At 40.0% G+C, this 24061-nt stretch overlaps 1 protein-coding gene across 2 annotated transcripts in view; it reads right to left on the bottom strand.

The window, feature by feature from the left end:
- Positions 1-24061, bottom strand: part of KIAA1549 (KIAA1549 ortholog) — a 152682-nt gene that overhangs the window by 19815 nt on the left and 108806 nt on the right. For both annotated transcript variants that reach the window (XM_075050876.1, XM_075050877.1), the window contains exons 11-13: positions 9509-9711; positions 6032-6153; positions 729-934 (exon numbers count right to left, since the gene is read on the bottom strand). In XM_075050876.1, coding sequence (XP_074906977.1) covers positions 729-934; positions 6032-6153; positions 9509-9711 — 531 coding nt within the window. The remainder of the gene's footprint in view (positions 1-728; positions 935-6031; positions 6154-9508; positions 9712-24061) is intronic.

Genomic DNA, 24061 nt, shown 5'->3' with positions numbered 1-24061 from the left:
ATATATGTATTTATCTCTCTTCTGTAAGGTACTTAGAAACACAGTATCTTAATACCGTTAAGTTAAAGGTTTCAGTAATCTTCCACTCTGAACTATGAGAAGAGGCCATCTTACACGCAGTACAAAACCAGGATGCAGGTACATGGTACTGTCAGGCAGCGTATGATGTGATTTTACAGCGTATTACCTTCTCTCCCCCAGGCATGCTCGTATTCCGCTTACAGTAACCTAAGCCTCAGAGAAAGCAGGAAGTTTCTGTATGTTTACTGTCAGATAAACACATCAGAAGTTGGAAGCAATGAATGTGCTGCAAATTTACACCCCAGAATGTCTTGAGATAACTTGTTTATATAACCCACATCCTGAGTTGCTGAAAAGTCAAAAGAATGGTGTAGAATGAAAATCAAGGTGGACCAGACATTCCAATTCTCACTAAGTAACACAACTCTCATTAAGTCATGTTCTGCTGACGAGCAAAAGGGTTGTAACACAAGGTATCCTGGCCTTCAAATTTGCTCCTGTCTCAGTGTTTAAGTTTTGGTTTAGACATCTCTTAAAAACAGGTCAGATTATCTCCCTGGACGGAAACAGGATTATTCCTGTACCTTGTCAAAATTCAACTCCTTAGGAACCAACAAGGAACTGATAACAAGAAACTGGATACTCTTCAATTCTCTCTTGGCTGGGCATACAGTCCTCCACAAACATTCAAAGCCCTTTAAAAATACCTCTTTATTAATTTTGTTGGTCTCTGCTACTCGATCAGAAAGCACTGAGTTCTGAACCGGAGGTGCTGCCATTGGTTGCATAGCAATCAGCTGGATCTTGCTTGGGACCCGTCTGCTGGCATCTGAGGAACGCGACATCCTATCCACATGTTCGAAGATAGAGGCTGAGGAGTGTTGCTCGTTTCCACTGCTGGTCTGAGGAGGTCCTAAATCACCAGAACAAATACAGAGTAAAGTAGTGCTGCTAGGGTTATCTCAGTCAAACGTTAAGCTCTACAGATGCTATGCTACAAGACTATGCCATGTTTTCCATCTGTTTTTAATTTGCACTATAGGCCTTCCAGCTGATTCACATTTAGTGTACAACAAGTTTACCCAGTGGTTTGCAAATTATAAACATTTTTCCATTATATTTCCAGAAGGTGAGCTGTCATTCTTTATTTCTGTAAATCAAGCTCTTGGCATTTGTAAACCCCCAAAATCTCAATCTACTTTACTTCATAAAAAGCAGTTCAAGTACATACTGCTAATGGTTCCTCTTATCAGTACTTAAGGAGATGCAAATTCCTTAAATGGAGGTTCAAAGAGCAATAGAAGATGTCTCACTGCAAAATGCAGTTCTTAACTGGTAAGAGTGATATATGAACAAAAAAACCCCTTAGAAATCCACAAAAAACACAAAGACTTTTACAGACATTTTACTGATTAAAGCTTTTAAAGCACTGTTTTCTTCTCTGTGACAGGATCAACAGTTCACATAGTAATAAGCAAGCTGCACAAATATTGCCATGTTGTAATTTGTTGAAGAGGTTAAATCAACTCAAATACAATCAGCAAAAGACATTATAGAAACCAATACACATAAAAGTTGCAGCCCTGGTCCTGCCAACAGTTAATCACTTCAAAAGAAATGGGTCATACCCCTCAAAAGACTTGAAATCTGTAGGATCACCCCAGTGGTTTGCAGTTAAGCACACATTTAAGTATATTTGGCTGGAGTTAGGCCTACAACAGGAACTGTTATGTGGATTAGGTTTGCAAAAACAGTTGAAGACTTGGAAAATAACCTTTTGTCTTGTTCAGATGGTAACAGTGCAAATTCTCAAACTGCTTTTCACCATGAAATATAAGCAATAAGAGAATGCTGTCTTCTGTAGAAGATCACAGTAGATGACTTGCTCCTTAGCTTCCCTCTTCTAGCTCAAAAAGGGAGCAGGAGAAGGAAGGAATGGTACACTCATTATATTCACAGCACATTACTTTTGGGCTGGAAAGCAATCTGGCCACAAGCTAAGCAAAATTCTTATTTTTCATATTTCTCAAACTTGATCAATGCATTGCCAAACGTACTCATTTATAAATCTTATGCATCATTTATAAATGTGACTTTCCTGTATAAGTGTCCTTAAAAAGGTAAACCATTCCAGTCAAGGTCTGTCCCATATGTTTTGCAAGACACAGAGCCTAAATGAAATATATTCATTTCTCTCCTGTAGCTATTTATATGATCTTCACCGTTTGTCAACTTCACAGCCCCATCTTCATGCATTTCTTAGAAGCATACAAGCATTGCCTCACAGAGAGGGGCACAAGATATATTAAGCAGTTAGTGTGAATCCCTCAGAGCGATCCTGCAACGCAATGGAAATCTGAATTTCTGCATCCATCTTTCCTGTTTTCCTCATACATTATGTTTTTTCCAATCTTTCCATTCTAAAAGCAGCTCTCAAAGCTCCAACCTAAATTTAAAGGTTATTTTCATATTACTTGGTTAGCAAGGTCCAATATATTCAATTATGCTGAGCATTCACTCTGAATCTTTATAATTTCATCCATAACCTTTCCTTCTGCACACATAAACAAGTGCTTGGCAGAGGTCTCTTAGCTGAAACTGTTCTTAAACTCATTTTGTAAAACTGTCCAAAAGTCCCACTGTCAAATTTTGGTAAGGCTATACAGTAACATCATATGTTACTTTGTTTTGCAGGAAAGACGCACACACACAAAAAAAACCCATAAGTTGCATCTGACCTTTAAATCCTCTCTGCGTGCATACGCTGAATGTGTCTATAAATACAAACCAAGATGGAAGAATAGTGAAGTAGGTAAGAAAGCCGGGAACTGCACAGTGCTGTACACATACAACAAAAGGAGAAATGGTTTCTAACTCAACACATGGATAAGCTCCCTCAGAAGTTTTGACAGAGCAGAGTTCTTATATTACACTATTGTCCATGGTTAGAAAATCTTCCTTATAAAGCTATCAGATGGCACTAGATGAATGAAATTTTGATCTCAGACTAGACAGCTGAGGCTGAAAAATAAGAGAGGAATTAATACCCAAATACTGGGCAGAACTTGTTTAAACAACAGCTAGTCCATATAGGTCACATGTCAGGACCAATGTTCATCACTGTTCCCTGGGTTGAAACTACTAATTGAACTGAAACATCAGGAAAATTAATAGCTCTGCAGGAAGCTATGATTTCATATGAAACCCAACACAGTTGGAGACAGAGGAAGGCTATTGCTTCCTGCACCCTCTTGAAATAAAAACAAGAGACACGGCAACCAAGGTGCATAAAGCTAATCCAAAATCAGGTAAAGTTAGTGGGAATCTTCCACTGATCCACTGGTATTTGAATCATGCCACAGGATGCAGTTTCAGATAAATTTCACACAGTTTCTTTGTATCCCAATAGATTATGTCCCCAGGATGCAGCTGATGACTCTCATTAGTCACCTGTACAGACCCAACAATAGAAAGCATCATAGCCAGCCTTATATCAGTCCTTCTCTACTGTTATATGATGGAAACTGCTATCAGAGGATATAGTCCTTAATTTATCACTAGATATGGTATGCATTATCAAAGACAGTGTTTGCTTTTCTCCTGCCCCATCTTTGCTATATCTCAGTCCTGACCAGAAAAACACTAGTTCAGGAGAAAGTATTTGTGCTTCCTTGCAGGCAGCTTGTGTTTGTCTCAGGCTTCCAGTAAAGACACTAACAACATCTCTAACTTGTTTATACAAAGCTAGTTTCAGGACCAACAGCTGCCTCAGTTTTGCTTCTTTCACAGTGATGTTTTCCTCAATAATTTGAAAGAATTGGGAGGGAACTAGAAAAATGTGCCTAAATTGGATGACTATAATTTGTATTACTAAGAATTTTTTTATACTTCAATAGCTCAAAAGCAATTATGCTTTTGGAGACTCAGAAGACAAATCCTTCCACCCTTAAGATATAACCGCAGCTACCCCAGCAGCTCTATTCATATTTGTACTCAACTACCAGCTCTGGTTACTTACCCACTCTGTTTGGTCCTGACAACATACAGGAAAAAGAAGAGACAACACAGTAATTATTACAAATAATTCAGCTGGAATGGCAACTGGAAAAAAACACAGCAGTAAGATGATTGCATTTACTTTTGAATGAAATGCATGAACTTGGATCAAACTGCCAAGACTCAGCTGCACAAAAAGGGAGCTGAATTTGCCGTTTAACAGAGAGCTCTCTGCAGACAGCGCCTCCAATTCTGAATGCTAAAAATAGTCCCTCTGATTACCAAACTAGAGGCACCAAATGCTGAAAAAAAGTATATTTGATCCAGTAAAGGCATGATAGGTAAAAAGGACACATTTTACACAATATCCTTGCTGCTTTTGCCAGATAATTCAGATGCAGCAACAGCTAACACTTCTACACCAAAAGGAATGTTAATGTTAAACTTTACATAAAGTTTTAAGCCAGATGGAAAATGAAGAGACAAAAATGGAGTTCCCATGTAAGAAGAAATGGGAGAGCACTAAATCAGGACAACAGAATTGAAGTCAGATACGTTGGAGCAACTCAAACCGTTGTGAGATGAGCATCATTGTTTTCCTATATTTTTATTTGGACATGATTTCTGGTCCTTAGAGCAAACCTAAGGCAGTGAAAACATATATAGCATCGGTACAGTATCTTCTTTTTGTAAATTGTGCAAAGCACATATAATATACACTGCCTGCTGAATTATTAGGAAGTGTAACTTTCTAGTCCCATTAGCAGATCCTGTGCTTTGTTTTCTTACATGTTCATTACAGAGGAAAGCCTGCTCTTGCTCTTCCAGGAGTAGTCCACATTATGAAAGTTTAAGAATCATACATTATTTAACTTGCTGTTTACCCACCCAAGAACTAGCAGTTTATATAAACTATCTTACATATTCCTCAATCTCATTTGTTCAACGTAAGCAAAAACTGAAGATTGTCTGCTATGACCTGAATTTCACTGGCACTGCATTTCTCAGTAGGCATCTTTACATCTCAGCTGGTATTTCATGGAGTATGTGGAAAAACATTCAATATACCGAAGAGACTGCTCACAATGTGGTCAATATTTTATTCTTCTCAGTTTCTGCTGCCATCAAAGCCACATGTATTAAGAACAGATGGGGATATCACAAACTACTTCACCAGATATTCAGTATCAGAATTTTCTTTAGGAAGAATATTGTGATTTAAGGCAAAGATCTGGTAACTAAAACCTCAAGTAAGGAGCAATCCATCTAAACCCGAGAGGCTCTCAGAAAAAAAACAGTGTTTGTGTAGGCACAGTTAACCACACACTTTTAAACAGGGAAAAAATTTACAATAATGTTTTAATTAAAAAATGAAAGTGGGTTTGCAATGTTTTATCAACTTTTCAATGAAGAAAGCAATATATCTTGGGGTACCTCCAAGATAAATGGTGGCACTTTAACTGGAAGGAAGATGGTTCTTTACAAAAAAAATTCACTGTTATTAATGTATTAGCACTGGATTTTCACCTTTCTAAAGCACAATCATGAAGGAATTTTGATGTCTGAATTAGAACTTATTTGTAAAACTTTTACCTCTTTGGTCTATTTTTTTTTAAGTCTCACTTTTTCAAAGTTATAGTTACATACCCATGCTGTATCAAGTCCTGCTGTGACCTCTACTGCCCATGCAACTGTCTGCAAGATTGCTACCACAAGAGCCACGATTAGGCTTAACAGGAAAGAGGTTTGCTGGGGGTGTGTGGGATAGAAAAGGAGAGAAGATTCATTCCTGCTAAGCCATTAGTTTCAAAAACTTGCTGGAATGAAAGGAATGTGTAGCTCTTCAGTTTCAACAGAAGAAACGAAACCAAAAAGGAAGAAAATTTTCTGCAACACAAACCAGAAAAATTAACAGCCAAAGATGAGTTTAGAAAAGTTACAGCACTAAAGTAACTCTTCAACCTAAGCAAAGCACTGTTTGTGCGCACAAGAAAAAAAAACAAAAGTAACAAACCCTTCTTCACTGCTCTGCGTGGTTTACCCTCGTTGGCAACAGTTGGTCTTGCAGTTTCTTCTCCTGTCTCTCTCCCGCTGGATTGTTCACTTGCTGTGGAGTCAGCATCTGATGGAGAAACTCTGCCACAAACATTAAAAAACAAACAAGCCAACATGTAACATCAGTTTGCAAAGGGGCACAGTTCTCACGTGCAAAGAATCCTGTGCTAAAGTATCTTGTGAAGACTGCTTATATTTTCCTCTGTTTATAAGTAAATTTATAATAAATTATCAGTTAGATATTAATTGTCATGATGTTACTGTTGTTGCATGTGAAAACTGACTGCAACAGGATTCACATGTGACAAGATTATTAACTAATCTTTCCTTTAAAATACACTTCAAGAAAAAACTCTGCATTCATAAACAGCAGTTTACTTTTCAGACAGAAAAGAACTCTATTAGAAATAAGAAACCTGCTCAGATAAATAGTCTGATATTCAGACTTGCTAACTTGGTGTTCCCTTACTAACACTAAAAGTCCATCTGAATATTTTCCTAACTAGTTAAACGTAGGCCACTCAGAAATGCTACTTTTATGTATTTATCCCATGCAGTCATGAGATTCTTAAAACCATCTGTTACCTACAAATTACAATCTCAGTGTTCATAATTTTTGCAGGTGATTACAGAAAAATATAAAGAAATACTATGATTCTCCCCAACAGAATATTTCAGCTGTAAAATTATTCAGACAGTATAAAAATAGCAAAAAAATATGGCATATACCACCACCCAGCTGACACCAAAGCCTGCCTTTTCACATGGGATCAGCCTTTGTGATAATGTCTCTAGTGACCATTTTGTCTTGTGAACATTCATACTCTGTTCCTGCAGGGAGTTAATCACTGAAAGTGTGCACGTGTCTGTGCATTAACCTTGTTAAGTGCAAGATTTGCTTGGGCTAGATGAATATCTGAACTAGTTACTGAGGCTCTTGGCTAAACATCAACCTGCCACACACTAAGATAACTATACCCAGCCAGACAAGTTCATTGAGAGTTAAAACTACTCCTTGCAGCAGGCAATGCTCTGAATTCAACTGCCCTTTTTCTCCTCCCCAAACAACACACTGTTAATTGAACTCTGTCTTTCACTCTTTTCTGCAGGACTGTAACACTAGGAAGTCACATCCCAATTAAAAAAAAAAAAAGCAGGGAAAAAAGGAGAAATGGTTCTCAATGAGCTTACAGATTTGCACTATTGCATCTCTTCCTCTTTTCTAAGGTGGAGAGGGTGGGCAGAGCTACTGTCTCCATAACCTTTGTCTTGGTTCAGCAGAGTATAAGGCTGGAGTTCTTTTTCCAGATCTGCTACTGACTTTGTTTCACCTCATTCTACTTTGTATTCCTTCATACTCTTTTCTCAGTCTATCTAAATTATCATTAAGTAAATTATTTGAACATAAGTAGTGCTGAGCCAACATCAGTCATTATAAACGCTGAGGAATATGCAGTTGTATCCTCTCAAGCCAAAACAACAGGTCCAACTCTCAGCTGGAGCCTAAAGATGTCGTGCTTTCTACACTCAGTTGTTTTTCTTGTTTGTTGTTTTTTACAGATACAGAACATGTACTCACATCACCACTATATTTCCTAGCATGCAACATACAGTCCTGAATTGCATTGTGATGAACTGAGTTCTGTATTTCCTCACAAAACAGAAAACAGCTAAAACCAACATAACACACTACACTATCATTTCACATTTCAACTTCTGCCTCAGGGGATAAATGTTTTAAATCTCAAGCTGACATGGGCATGTCAGCATGTTAGGGAGATGATGGTAACATCTCCATAGTTAAGCCTAAAGGGAGATTTGCTCTTAAGGGAGGATGAGGGAGAAGAGGGAAATTCTCTTTTGAAAACATTCTGAAGTGTTTGAATTTAGATGCTATTAAAAAAAGAAATATCTTTGTTCCAAATTCGATCAATGATTCATTATTGTCTTCAGGGGAAGCATTAAAATGTTGGCTTCTGAAAATTTTTCCTGCTTCATTTTCTGAATTATTCTAGATGAAATACAGTAACAGCCTCAAGTGTAAATTTACTACTTATACTATGTGCATGTGAGTATAGATACCTTCCCCTCCCCCTAAGTATCATCTCTGTCTTAGGCCACTTTTGAACTTTTAAAAAGAAACACAGAAACACTTGTCCTCCTGATTTATATTAATTTAATTTATTGAAGACACACCGAAACAAGTTAGCTAATTTTCCTTCCATTATTTTCCAGTTTTGCCCACTTTCCACTGTACCACTGGTAGTCTACTACTTGCAGGGCCTATAGGGAGTTAGGAAGACAGGCTCAGCATCTGGGAAGGTGGAAACAACTGTACAAAGCCCATGTGGGGAAGATGAAGCAAGGATCTTAGGACAACTGGGGCTTTAGAGGAAACACAGAAGGTTGAGCAGAGGAGCAAGCTGTGTCACAGAGACCTGCAGCTCAGGAAGAACCACCATTAATTTCTTTCTAAGCTCATTCAACTCTGCTTTGGTTGTTTTTTTTTTTTCCTCCCACTGTGCAATAACATATAGATAAAAGACCAGGGGATGCAGAACTAGAGACAAAGGAGTGCAAAAACATGAGAAGGGGAGAGAAGAAGAAGAATTACTGGAAAGTGGAGCACAGAGGAGATCCACAGTGAGGAACTGTTTGTGACTCATCACAGCACTCCTCAGGGCTCCATTTTTTTCCCCACATATTACCTTCCCACTTACCCTTTTTTCATTTTAATGCACAGATCCTTCTTTACTGCGTAGCTCTGTTACAGCACCTATCCTACAAACACAATCCTTTCCAGCAAGACACATTCACATAATTTGCTTATTGGAAAAAGTTCAGAAATTACTGCTGAAGGTTGACAGACACTTCTCCACTTGCACAGCTGCAAACTATCACTCCTCTTCCTGACCAAAGCTGGTTTACTATGAGAGCAACCACATTACCACAAACAAAAACACTCAGGCATCTTCTCTGAATTTTGGGAGATACTGCTTATTTCTGAATATTCCAACTTATCATACATACATTGATCACTATTAATATTATTGAAACACACTGCTATTCATCAATGGCTTTAATTTGTTTTTAACCACCCATAGCCTTTGTAGCTAGAGATCACGACAAAGAGAGTGCATCAGAAAATACACACTTTGTGTTTCCACTAAACAAGCAATGACTTGACTCCAGCCGACCTAGTAGTGTCTTAAATACCCCTCTTAACTGGGCATGTTGCCTTTAAGAGAAAAACTGACAGTAAATTCTCACAGCCTTGTACTAATGAGCAGTGAGGCATAACTCTGATGGCCCACTAGAAAATGCAAGTCCAAGAGCTCGAAACAATTCTTTCCACCGAAATATTTTTAAATACAGTAATCGCCAGCCATTAATAAACTGTCATCTACTACAATTTGTTTTATGTCTATGAACTGACCTCCCTCTGTGTCGAACAGTCTTTGAAGGCTTTGAGGAAGTCTTGGATTTCGGGCTGGCCACATCTCCATTTTCAGATGGGGTAGTATCCTTAATAGGTCCTGGTAAAGGAGCTGGCTCATGGATAATCAGGACATCATCTTTATTGTGCTGGCCCAGATGCTGCTTAGCAAAATCAAAGCCTTTCACACTGGGGGCTTGTAGCTGCAAGAGAAGAACAAAGACAAAAAGTGACAATCAGTACAAAGGCTTTGGTTAAGATCTGCAAACAATGGCCACTAGGAGGATAGTCAGGCTACGGTAGTGTCAGGAATGAACATGAAAGCTGCAGGGAAAAGAAAAATAAACCCCACGATTCTGTCATCTTATTTCAGTGTAGGATACGCAGTTTAAAACTGCAAATCAGCAAATCTGGTAAAAAAATAGGCTTCTGTTGCTGCTACATCTTTTCCATCTATTTCTTCAGATTTAATCATTGTGTGAGGAGCTTTTTGTGTATTTGTGGGTGCAAGGCCATAGACACCTGTGCACTGACTGAAATGGTTACCACTGCCAGGTTATCTTTCCATTTCTTCCAGCCAAAATGAGTGAAGTGAGTTCAAATAATTTGAGTAACATCACTGCCGATCTTCCTCATTTTGAGCTCCCCAAATCTGCAAGAGTCTGGGAGTGCTTGTACAAACACCTAGTTCATCTGATGAAAGATAAACATTCTGCAGATTGAAGTTATATGGCAGACTGGCAATGACTTTTCAGCGAGCATAGATGCTTCCAGAAAAGAACTGAAAATCTAGCTCTTAGGAATTTCATACTGAATAGACAGAAAAATATATAAAAGGCTTTGGAGTTTAGAGAAATTAGATACTTATCCGAGAGATCTTATTAAGGGATTATGGATTCAATGGGCGTCTTGCTTGAGAAAGACGCAGAACTGGGCCTTTCATTTTCATAACTATATTTATAAAAAAGCTAATCTCACCTTGTCAATGACTTGATTCAGACTTAATTCAATGAATCCTTCAAGTTTCAAGCTCTCCTGCTGATTTTTGGGGGCTTCGGAATAATTAGAAATTCTGAAGAACTAATTAAGAGATAGTTTTTCTTCAAGTTCCACTCAATTTTATGTAGGTTGATAGTTGAAAGTAGAAAGAAATGTTGACAACTCCAGTTTTCAAAGTGCATGCACACATACCCACTGCACAGCACACATAGAAAACCCTCTGTGTGTTCCTAGAGCTGATTTCCTGCAAAGTGAAGAATGTGTTGGAGTGTGTTTATGGGTGCGTCAGGTTCCAGATGTTTAAATGAATCCCCTTTCATTAGGCTTGGCATGCCAACATAGCTAACTACAAACAGACTTGTCTGATATCATGCCAAAGATAAGCTTGCCTATGGAATATTCTGAAACAATCTCTTCAAAATATTTTCTCAGTAAGCAAACATTTTCCAAATGGTTCTTAGAAAGGACGTTATAGTAGAGCAAACTGCCTATTTAGACCAGTAGATGGCAATAAAAGCTCTCCTGTAAAAGCCAACAACTATCTAAATGGTTGAGATTTTGGAGTTCATTTCTCACAAAATGAGTAAGCTTATTATTTGAACAGATCTGGATGTCTTCCACTATACTCCATTTTTCTTGGGCTTTACGACAGTCCCTTCAATTCAGCATTATGGGTGATTCAATTACTGAATTTATGTAAACGACTGTAACCACTGATTCAAAAAGGCACTGTTAAGCTAGACCAGGTGACGGTTTCTCCATTTTTTGAGTCATAGTCTCCTAGTGAACCTTTCCTCAAACTTCTCCCCCTTCAGAGTTGAATCACTATCTTCAGGATCTTGCTCACTTAAAAAAAACCACCCCAAAACTCCATGTCTTCCCCATTCCAATACTTCTGAGGAAGAACTTTTCACTTCCGCTGTCAGAATTATCATGCCGGCTTGCAGCGCTTCGATTACTGAAACTCCTCTTAGTTACCCCTCCTCCACCTCTGATCTGTTTGACATTATATCTATTCCCTTTGAAGATATTCCCATGTGGGACACTTCCTGTGAATCCCTTCAGTGGTTCCCCTTCTTCTAACCCTTTCATACTCCACCTTCATACCTATACAGCCCTGCTGCTGATCACTTCCTCTATTGCATTATATTCCCCTCCATTGCCTCCAGCCCCCTTTGCTCCAAAGATGATGAGAATCTTCACCACGTGCTGGGCACAATTCTTTCCCAAAAACATTTGGTGGTGCTCTACCCTTTCATAAGCACCCTTGACTTGACCTGCAGAGTCCCTACTGTTTTTTGAACAGTGTGACAGATGGGGTGGGCAAGGACAACTGAAGAGACAAACATTCTAGTAATATTGGTATTACTAGTATGGTTTTATTAAGATTGCTGCATGTCTGAAGCACGCACTTCAACATATCTTAGAGTTAACTCTGGCATACTGGGTTTGTAAACCCTCTGGGGAGTAAAGCAACAAGCAAAAATATAAATTTTTAATCTTTTAACTTTGAATAGTCTTATTCCTAGCTGCAGTCTAACATAACCTTTCATCTAAGCACAGTTACGGGAACAGATATATTTATGTGTACATGTATGTACACCATAGCATATGTACGCACAAATGTTTATCTGCAGACAGACCACACAGAAGCTGAATTAAAGACTGTTAGTATTGCAAAGACAAGCGCTCAGACTGTAAGAAATGGCACAGTTAAGATGGTCTGAACAATCAGAAGTGGATCCTCTCATGCATAGGTGTTGCAATGGAAGCCCGAATTACAAAATCATAAATTCAGTTCTTCCATAGGAACCCTCTTGCTCGCTTCCACCCTGCTGGATCCTTGGCATAGGCTGGGCCTTCTGCCGTTAGTAAAAGTTAGGTAGAATATGTTATTTGTAGAACCTGGATACCCACCTCATTTCATGCAGAAGCTGGCAAATGTGTAGTGAAAGAAGGAGTGGATGTAAGAGGAGAAAGAATGTATTCTTTTACGCACATCTGCAGCTAGGCTGGCTAAGACTTTGCCAATGGATTTCATGGATGCTTGCTGGCAACAGAGCACCAGCAAGTCTCAGGTATCACCATCCCAGGCCTCAAGAAGCATTCACCCCAGACACCACAGAACCTGTGGCTCTATTTCCCTAAAGCTGCAGCCAGGTAAACTCCTCATCCAGTCTTACTCTTCCTTGCCAGGCAGAACCAGTCTCTCCATCCCACCCTCTTGCCCCTGCCTCCCTCTGCCTGCCAGTTGCCAGTTCCAGTTTACACTATCCAAGAACCTGAGGCTCATTGCTCCTTATTCCTTTACCTGGCCTCATAACAACCTCTGTGTACAGCAATAGAGAAAAAAACCCCCTCTCAGCTTTTAATGTACAGCTCTACAGAACTTATATCTGCAGAACAGGTATAATCCTATGAGAATTTAATTGGTAAACCTCTAACAAGTCTTTGTCAATCCCACGCAAACATTTTCCCAAAGGTTTAAAACTTAGTCAGAAATGGGCAATGCCCCACAGAATCACCAAAAGCATTTGCCTCACATGAAACAACCTTCTGGTTCTGTTTCCTTTCCTACCCTACCCTGCATGCCCAAAGGCTGAGAATATGCACTGGAGCTTCTCCAAAACAATTTTTAAAATTTGGACAGAGCACGCTGTTTTCTCTTAACATTATTCTTTGAAAGAAGCTCTTCTTACCATCTTAAAAAAAGATTCAGCATGAAACTGATACTTGAGTGGAAATCTTTGGCCTGAATGGTTCAAATCTTGCAGAGTTCTGTGCAGCCAAATAATAACATTTCTAGATATCTCCTGCTAAAAAAGCTTAAGTTGTCACTAGCAGCTCCAGCCAATATATGAACAGTATAAGAGACTATCTATACGCATGTGCACATATGCATGTTTGTGCATATGAATGAAAAAACATAGTAGAAAAATATAATGTGAAAACCGTGATACCTGACTGAATATAAAAAGATGGTTCTCAACAAAAACATTTATAAAATGACTTATTAAAAACAATACCCATTACTTGACAAATGGAAATACTGATATGATTACTACTGCAGAAATAACACTGACAGAAACCCACTTTGTTTTCTTAAAAAAAAAATCTACACTTCTGATACCTCACCTCTTAGACCATGGCAACATTATGACTTCAACTGAGAACTGATGCTAACCAAAACCTACACTTCCAGTGAAAAGTGTCTGAAGGACACTGAAACACAACTCGGCTTTCTGCAAGACTAGACAGTCAGATCACAGACTCAGCAGAACGAATGAATAGTGTCGTTCCAGACTGAAGAGGTTTCCTACATTTCCTTACGAATGTCTGTGTGCCACCTGCCGCATTTCTTTTCTTTATAGCAAGTTACATAGTGTAACAAATTGGATAACCTCTGCTCATCTTAGGACAGGTAGTCAGAATACCATGTGTGGATCAGCCATCTACTACTCATAAATTAACTACCACCAAGGAAAGAATACAATCTCTTTTTAAGAGTCCATTTGTGCTGATACCACTACCTGTTCAGGTGCTGAAACTAAGCCTCTTTTTATCAGCCTCAAGTGCCTTTACCTAAGCCTGCACAAAATCAGTATTAGCAAGGATTTCTTGTTTTAAATGCAAGTTGTTAGAGAAGGTTTTTGTTTGTTTTATCTTTACATATTTGTGAAAAGGAAAAGATAAACTATTTTCAAGCTTACCACCCAAATGAACTTGCCTAAATTACCATATTCGTAAGACATTACGTTATTATACAGATGCAGAACCTGCTGAAAGTTAAGGGAAAGATGATTTCAAATTGGTAAGTCAAGACAGTGCTTTAATTCTATTGTTACATACTGAATAAAAAAAAGTATTTGAAGTTCAATTTGTAGAAAAATCAAATCATTTCTGCAGAAGCCTACAAAGTCTGTGCACCTTGGTCAAGACTTATTCCATGAAAGCAGCTAATAGTTTCAGTACTGTTCAAGTCACAGAAATGTAACATGGCTGCCAATATATTGTTTTGCTAGATGCAGAGACACACCAGGAATGTCAACAATCTGTTTTCTCGAGAAAGCAAATACTGTACACACAGGTCAGTGAATAATTTCAGCAGAAAGCAGAGGAGAAGAAATACAGGTACTCAGTGTTATTCCTGTAGTTCGTAAAAACAGCATTTGAATTTGGACGTAATATGAAGAATAATGTATTAAGACAATTTTCTATTGATTTTATACCACAGTCTTGCCTTGTTCCTTTTAGAGATAGACATATTGATACATTTCTAAGGACAGAAAGGAGCTAAGCATGATTTCAAAAATAATACTTTAGTGTTAGTACATAATCTATGAACAGGGCAGGAATACCTGTAAAGAAGTCCTGCAGACTTATGACCTTACTAACATGCTAGCACATGGAATGCTACAAAAATACCAGGATAAAGAAACTTTACAGAAAAAAAATGTTTTCAAGTCTATGGTTTAAACGCAGCAAGGGAATGAGAATCAGTGTTCTTAAAATGAATGTGGGTCGAAGATGTAAGTCAGTCTGATTTAGAATGGCTTAAAGCTATTAAACATCACAAACTGCCTTCCACAATCTGAGATTCACACCACCAAACCCTTCTCCGTATTCCCAGTGCACCATAGCATAAGTGTGAATTCACTGCATTACTTTCATGATGCACCAGTAAGGACAATTATTTGCAGCTGCTAGTGTGCTTGCGGGGGTGGTCTTGATTTTAATCCATTTTTTTCACCGTGCTTCTACTATCCCATCCAAGATGTCACCTACTTCTTCCTCCCACAAAGACCATTCATCCATATTGTTTGCAGTGACCATTCCATGAGACATTTAAACCACCTACCAATCTACCCATAAATAAGAATTTAGAAGTACTGAGGCATGTTAACCTTTCTCAGTCTCATTTTCCTATTCAGCTCATTCTTCTACTATCTTTCCTACCTCCTATCCACATAAGTATACCCTCTGTATTTTTGTTTACATTGCTGTCCTTCAACATAAAACCCTTTGGGATCATAGCCAGGACTGCCTGTAAAGTATGCATACAAATTATACATGCAATTCAATAACAATAATGCATATCTGAGTTAAGACACAAGAAACCTTTGTTGATGAAAAAAGCATATTAGAGGATCACATAGAAGCAGTTCCGTCTCCACAGCCTCCCTCAAAATACTGAAAAAAGACTCTTTTGTATTTCTCAAGGTCTTTTTGTACCATTGACACAATTCCCCTATGAAATGGGATATGATGCAACCAACTTTTGCCATAAGCGCAAACTCTTTCCTGGTCTACTTTAAAAAAAAAATACTAAGCATCACTGAGAAATGTGCAGAGGGATCCTTCACCGCTGCTGGTTTAGGAAATGTTTTTAAGCACCAAAACAAAAAATGTCCCCAATTCAATTTAAACACCTTCACTTATTACTGTGTTCGGATGTAAAAAGAAGTGTATGTGAAATGGCAGTTCACTATATTGCCTCTTAGGTGGGATGCCATCACCCTCCCATTACAGCAGTGTTACAGCCTGTACCCTCTATGGAAGCCTCATCTCAAAAAGAAGCAGGATTTTGAGATCTGAGGGCTAAAAAGAGGCCTATACGTACACAATGCTGCTTGTTTTCTCTTATTGGACCAAGTACCTCTTCATACAAATTACGTCTCACATTTGTCATCATAACAACACTTCTGTCAACTATCACCATTACTGGGAATAGGTAAAGCAGTTAAGCAAACATGTCCCTGCAGAGAAGAAACATGCTTATAGTTGCATGGGTTTCTACCATCAAGTTGGGGAAAAGTAGTGCACAGTATAGCCAGCGTTGGCACAGAAAACCAGAAGAAGCTTGTGTACAGCCTCTGGTCCTCCCTCCCTCCTCTGAAAAGTCAAAACTGTGGTTTACTGCTCACCACCATACAAATAGTAAGTAAAGCAGGAATCCCACAAAAAATACCACCTTAGGAATTTTGCTCCTGGAGTAGGATTAAAAACAAATAAAGAAACCCCCAAACTTACAAAACTTTATAAAGCCTGAAATTCTCAAGACACCTGTTCTGAAATATTTTCTTAAGACAGATTCTTCTCATGGATTTTCATCATCCCTCTTCTCCTTTGTGTGTTTCTTCCTGCTACACTAATATTACCGTGACAGCTCAGTAAATTTCACAAAATACAAGAGAGATCATGTTGTTGAAAGCCCATAACTCTGAGTACATATATGCCCACAGGCTACTGAGATAACTGCTGTAACAGGCAGAATTTTGTGTCTGCATCACACACAGTTTTAGCCTTCCTTCTCAGACAGAAATGCCGCAGGGTGGATACTATCTTAATCATGGTTTGGTGAGGTTCCATTGCACACTGGTTGGATGAAAGTGTCAGGAGTTAGAAAAAGATCACTAACTTTACAGGATAGACAGGTCACTCCTGTGTCTCAGTTCCACCAGTCTTTTGTCCATAAATTATGCCAAACAATTACTCCTCCAAGGCCACGTACACAACTCTGATATCAAATGCAACCTCTAAGAGGGGTAGCACAACACACCAAAAAAATTATAAATTAAGGAAACTCTTTTCTCAACTTGTGAAGCAAAAGAATACATTCACAACATGTCTCTCACCATCTGGACAGAGCATATATACAACACAGTCCAGAAACACTTCCTCTCTGCAAATAATGAAAAAAAGTGCTAACAGACTTTTAAGATAGAGCATAGGTCAGCAATTTTCATTTATTTTTGTGCTGGTATTTTGTTGGGTTCAGTGACTTAAACATATTTATTTATCCAAAAAGGGTTTAATGCACACAGAAAGAAAGTACATTCACATACACTGCAGAAATAATCTGCTTGCTGAAATGAAGCTACGAATGAGTAGCAACATTAAAACCTGAGGCAACAATGATTTGATGTTGGCCCATTTCCTTGTTCCCAAAATAGCCAAGTTCTACAGTAAACTCTCTATCAGCTTTTGTTAGGAAAGACACAATTTATTTCCCCAGTATTGATCTAGTCTCAGCAGTCTATTATGTTTAGGATGGTATAAAGTTTATCTGTATTTTGAAAATGGATTCTTTTTCTTTTTGTTTAACTCCTTTTCGAAAGTAGTCACTATGTAAACCTCACTTTACAAATCCATGGGTTACCTACATTTTGAATAGCATATTCAGTTTTAGTCTCCCCCTCTCAAAAAGGATGGAAAAGAATTAGAAAATGTTCAGCCTTTTCAAAGGCTAGCAGTTGGTTCAAAGGCCAGTTCAAATGAAGGAATAAGAAAACTGGAACTCCTCTGTCTGGAAAAAGAGATGATAGAGATGACAGAGATCTGTAAAGTCAGGATTGGCAAGGAGTAAGTGCCTAGGAATCAGCTGTTCATTGCCCCCTCCAATACAAGGATTAGGGAGCATCACAGAAGACAGAGATGGCATGAAAAAAGCAAGATGAAACAAGATAGAATCATAGACTCATAGAATGGTTTGGGTTTGAAGGGACCTTAAAGATCATCTAGTTCCAACCCACCTGCCATGGGCAGGGGCACCTTCCACTAGACCAGGTTGCTCAAGGTCCCATCCAACCTGGCCTTGAGCACTTCCAGGGATGGGGCAACCACAACCTCTTGGGGCAACCTGTTCCACTGCTGCACAACCCCTCACAGTAAAGAACTTCCTTACATCTAATCTAAATCTACCCTCTTTCAGTGTAAAGCCATCACCCCTTGTCCTATCACTACATGCCCTTGTAAAAGGTCCCTCTCCAAGCTTTCCTGTAGGCCACCTTTAGGTACTGGAAGGCTGCTATAAGGTGTCCCTGGAGCCTTCTCCTCTCCAGGCTGAACAACCCCAACTCTCTCAGCCTGTCTTCACAGGAGAGGTGCTCCAGTCCTCCGATTAATTTTTGTGGCAATCCTCTGGACTTGCTCCAACAGGTCCATGTCCTTCTTATGTTGGGGGCCCCAGGGCTGATGACATAGTTCTTCATATAACATGCTGTGGAAGTCCCTCTCAGCAGCTCAGATGGGTTTAGAAGGACCGGACAAGTTAATGGAAGAGAAAACTGTTGAGGGTTGCTAAATATCATCACTTCTAGAGAAAGTCCCTGAGACACAAATAACTGGAGGCTGAAGAGTTACTCAAGGCAAAGCATCACATGTGCTTGCCCTGTTCTTCTCCCCTTCTATAGGCTTTTGCTTGTGGCACCTGGGCTAGCTGGCCTTTTGGTCTTGACCTCAAGACAGCTACTCAATTGTTTGTAAAAAAGCAGATGGAGACATTTTAGTTTTTATATTTATCAGTATACACAGTAAATCTAAGTGTGGCATTTCATTTCTACAATTTGTGAATAGTTAATCCTCATTACAGAAGAGTTCCTACAAAAGAGATCTTGCAGAGGAATTGCCATCAGAGAAATGTATTGTTGAGAAGTAATTAAGATGTTCAATATTGTGTTCCTTGTTAGAATCCAGCTATTGACTCTGAAGCAGAACCTGTATGCCAATTCCAAAAAGACATCATTTTGGATAGTTAGTCAAGGTTGTTATTAGAAATGAATGATATTTTTTATGCAAACAGTAGGCACAGACATGAACCTCTTGCAGAAACTCATGTCAGTTTTCAAGTAGTTTTTATAAGATTGGCGTCAGCTGCCTTTCTTAACATGCACCTCTTTTGACTGGAATTATTCTGCAATGCAGAGCTGTTGCCTCGACATTATACAGATGAACAAAAGCATTACAGGATGTCAAAACATCACAAGAATTCTTCATATCAGGAGCAGAAGCCTAGTATTTAGCCTCCAGCAGGGCTGGCCTCTTTGATCCAGGGAACATCCAAGAGGTAGTCTACTGAATACACAATAATAAGCAAAACTCTCAATTCAGAGGTCTAAAGTTACACCTGACACATGAGATTCAGATATCAGATATCCCTGCTTGGGGGGGAAAATAAAAATCCACACAAGGCCCTCTCAGACATCTTACAGAATGCATGACTCATTACCTGTAACTGTGAGTGACACACGGAGGTCTGGCTGGCTGTCAGAAGCAGCACAGATTAGAGCAGACATGCAAGGGCTGGTAATGGTCCCCAGGTGATTACACATTAGCTGAGGTTTGCTGGCACAGGATGCAAATTGGCAGCCCTCCAGCTCTGGCACTATCTGTGCTACCGCTCAAGGAGAAGGTGCGGTACTGTATGCGTTGTCCAAAGCTTCGTGGGGACCGACCCACCCCACCTCTCCCACGCGTAAACACACAGGAGGGACACTGAGCCAGAGAGACATGTGTGGCCTTTAAGAACCATAGTGGCATGCAGAGGGCTCCAGAGAGGAGCGAGTTCTCGCTGGAGAAGTAGGCTTTCCCCCCTAGGGTTTTAGGATGTGCCCTTGGAAGAACTAGGAACTGAGCAGGCCACTCAAACTTAGCACTGCAAAGGCACTGACTTCAGCATGCCCAGCATTTGCAGGAGAACATCCATGACCACCTAAATAAACTATCAGTGAGCTTGTCCACAGATCTCAGATTCCTGTCATTAGGGCAGGGAGCCTTTTGCTGAGTAACTGTTTAGAGCTGAAACTACCTCTAAAAAGTCCTAGCAAGGCATTTGATTTTTTTCTCCAAACACTTGTACACAGCAGGGAAAGTGAAATCCCTAGTGAACTAGGTTCCATTTTAATTTTTGGATGTCCATAGAGAAAGAAATAATATTTCCAACTCTGTTTCCATTACAGATATGTAAAATGTTTTTTTTACTCTCTGTGGAAGAGGAAAGGGGTTGACAGTGTTTTTACACAAAAATGTCAGTAGTCCAGTACAGAGCAGAAAGACTGTTTGGGCATGAAAGACATTTATCCATTTTTTTCATGAAAAAGAAAAATAACCCATGGCAAAAATTCTATTGCCCACAAAAGGCACAGCTCCTTTGCAAGAAAAAAAAAGCTCGGGTTGGGACAATGTTGCGGTGGATATAAGGCAATGGCAAGAGAGAAAATCTTGTAATGTAAAAATGCTACTTATGCATCTTTTACTTCCAAAAGCAAAGACACCTTTATCTAGTGCAACAACCTAGATCACATCAAGGTGAATTTCCAGTAGGATGCTATGGCTTACAGAACAAGTCATGAATACTTGATGTGCCCTTTAAATACCTTCATTCCATCTCTTGAAAAGAATCATCCTTGCACAGACCAATGAATCTTGCACAGAAATTCAGTGCTCTGACCTGCTTCCTTAATACCCAGTTTAAAAAGGGTCCAAATAACTTTGATCTAAACATGTTTTCCCATCTAATCTCCAGAATAAAAAAGGTAACCTAATATTTTTCAGGCGTTGTTAATCCTGCTTTGAGGCAGAGCAATGGATTAGCTAATCAGAGTCTCTTCGAGATATTTTTTATTATTATTATTACTTCATCTTCAAACCTGGTTTTGCTAGCATCAGTTCCTACAAAAGTTTTCTTTACTATGTATTTCTGCTTATAGTCACTGAAGTACCAGACTTCAGAGACTAACCAGGAGTAAAACATCCCTTAGTATTGTTTGAGTTCAGGCCTTCTCTACATATTCTTTGCAGAAGATAATATTATGAGTCTTTTCAAGAAGAACCCTTACGCCACCCTCTCTGCAAAACACCAATCCTGTGATGAAACTAGAAGGCAGATGGAGAGAACAAACTGGTAAAGTGACATGGTACATCCAATCTGCAGAACAGCCCTTCGCTGAATACAGTCTACACTGCCCATGTCACCAGCTTAGAACAAACATTATCTTTGCTATTATCTATACTATCATAGACTCATAGAATGGTTTGGGTTGGAAGGGACCTTAAAGATCATCTAGTTCCAAGCCCCTGCCATGGGCAGGGACACCTTCCACTAGACCAGGTTGCTCAAGGCCCCATCCAACCTGGCCTTGAACACTTCCAGGGATGGGGCAGCCACAACCTCTTGGGGCAACCTGTTCCACTGCTGCACAACCCCTCACAGTAAAGAACTTCCTTACATCTAATCTAAATCTACCCTCTTTCAGTGTAAAGCCATCACCCCTTGTCCTATCACTACATGCCCTTGTAAAAGGTCCCTCTCCAAGCTTTCCTGTAGGCCACCTTTAGGTACTGGAAGGCTGCTATAAGGTGTCCCTGGAGCCTTCTCTTCTCCAGGCTGAACAACCCCAACTCTCTCAGCCTGTCTTCATAGGAGAGGTGCTCCAGTCCTCCGATTAATTTTTGTGGCAATCCTCTGGACTTGCTCCAACAGGTCCATGTCCTTCTTATGTTGGGGACCCCAGAGCTGAACACAGTACTCCATGTGGGGTCTCACCAGAGTGGAGTAGAGGGGGAGAATCACCTCCCTCAACCTGCTGGCCACACTTCTCTTGATGCAGCCCAGGATACGGTTGCCTTTCTGGGCTGCAAGTGCACGTTGCCAGGTCACACTGAGCTTCTCATCAGCCAACACGTCCAAGTCCTTATTCTCAGGGCTGATCACAATCCACTCATCGCACAGCCTCCCCCGACCCACGTGCAAGACCTTGCACTTGGCTCTGTTGAACTTCATGAGGTTCACATGAGCCCACCTCTCAAGGTCCCTCTGGACGGCATCCCTTCCCTCCAGCATGTTGACCGCACCACACAGCTTGGTGTCATTGGCAAACTCACTGAGGGTGCACTCAATCCCACTGTCCGATAAAGATGTTAAACAGCGCCGGTCCCAATACCGACCCCTGAGGAACGCCATTCATCACCGCTCTCCACTTGGACACCAAGCCATTGACCACAACTCTTTCACAGTGCGACCGCCCAGCCAATTCCTTATCTACCGAGTAGTCCATCTGCCAAATCCATCTCTCTCCAATTTAGAGACAAGGATGTTGTGCAGGACAGTGTCAAATGCTTTACATGAGTCCAGGTAGATGACACCTGTTGCTCTTTCCTTATCCACCGATGCTGTAACCCCGTCGTAGAAGGCAACCAAGTTTGTCAGGCACAATTTGCCTTTAGTGAAGCCATGTTGGCTGTCACCAATCATTTCCTTATTTTCCATGTGCCTTAGCATAGTCTCCAGGAGGATCCACTCCATGATCTTGCCAGGGACAGAGGTGAGACTCACTGGCCTGTAGTTCCCCGGATCTTCCTTTTTTTCCCCTTTTAAAAATGGGGGTTATGCTTCCCCTTTTCCAGTCAGTGGGAACTTCACCAGACTGCCACGACTTCTCAAATATGATGGATGGTGGCTTAGCCACTTCATTTGCCAGTTCCCTCAGGACCTGTGGATGCATCTCATCAGATCCCATGGACTTGTGCACCTTCAGGTTCCTGAGATGGTCTTAAACCTGATCTTCTCCCGCGGTGGGCGGCTCTTCATTCTCCCAGTTCCTGTCTTTGCCTTCTGTGACTTGGGTGGAAGGTCTTTGAGCGTGACCTGGCCTTGAGGGTGGGGACAAGCAGGAAATCTGGACTCAAGCCCAGCTTCAGGGCTGCTACGGCACATAAATATAGATGCAATCTTGGGTACTTCTAAGGGTTTGCAATCACAGGATCTGAGTATTTTTCAACACAGCTATGCCTGATGAAGTGGCAAATACACTATTATTGACCATCCCAAGTGAGGAACTATGACCCAAACACTCTAAAAGGGTGTCCACAGAGCAGACAAGGGACCAAAGCAGGTTAGCTGTGCTGGTATGATATGCTGGCCCGTATCACTGAATTGTTGCATAATGCCACGACCAGCCAATCTTTATCTCACCAAGGTGAGATATGGGCAGCCATACCTCAGGGCACACCTGAAAGGCATGTAGGGTTTTATTACCAAGAGATAATAGTGATGGTTTGCTTCCTCAGAAGATAGACTGTGAGGACATGCAGCTTAACTTTTAATGGTGCTCACAGGAACACAGAAATCATATCTACTCTGTAAAATTAAACCTTTACATGTAGAAGATTAAAACTTAAATAATTATATTGTCTGAGTGCATAACAAAATATTTCAGGAAAAAGCAGGAGTTCAAAACCAGAATGAAGTAATTAAGTGAAAGGAAGGAAGAAACAAAAGATGGTACTAGAATGACACATGGGCTGTAGAATCCAGGAAAATTTGTAGCATCTTTAAAGCATCTCTCTGAAGAGAATGCAAATTTGTAAAAGAGACTCTAAACTGAGTAAAAAGCTCCTGAAAAACTTATGTCTTTGTTACATAATCTGCATTACCATACATTTACGGAAGTTCTCTCTTTTGATGTTTCAAGGAACCAGCCTTTTAGTGGCAAAGTCTTTCCTCAGCAGCATGAAGCAAACAGGCTTTCCCTTCACACCATTCCCAACCTTGTTCCAGGCTTTTAAGTCACAGATGACATAATTTGCTATCAGCTGCTACTGTGAATTCTAACAGATTATTATGCTGCCCACTGGTCTGCTATGTTAAAATGGCTAATTAAACACACTGAAAAAAAAAAGACTGGTGATACCTCTGGAGATCCACCAGTGCAGTACGCTATCCTATTTCATCTGAACAAGAAAAGGGTGTCTCAGTTTCTTATCTTCCAACCAACA

Source organism: Buteo buteo, chromosome 19 (assembly GCF_964188355.1).
Source record: "Buteo buteo chromosome 19, bButBut1.hap1.1, whole genome shotgun sequence".
Taxonomy (NCBI): Eukaryota; Metazoa; Chordata; class Aves; order Accipitriformes; family Accipitridae; genus Buteo; species Buteo buteo.
Note: the sequence above shows the minus strand (reverse complement) of the source record. Positions and strands in the feature narration are given on the sequence as shown.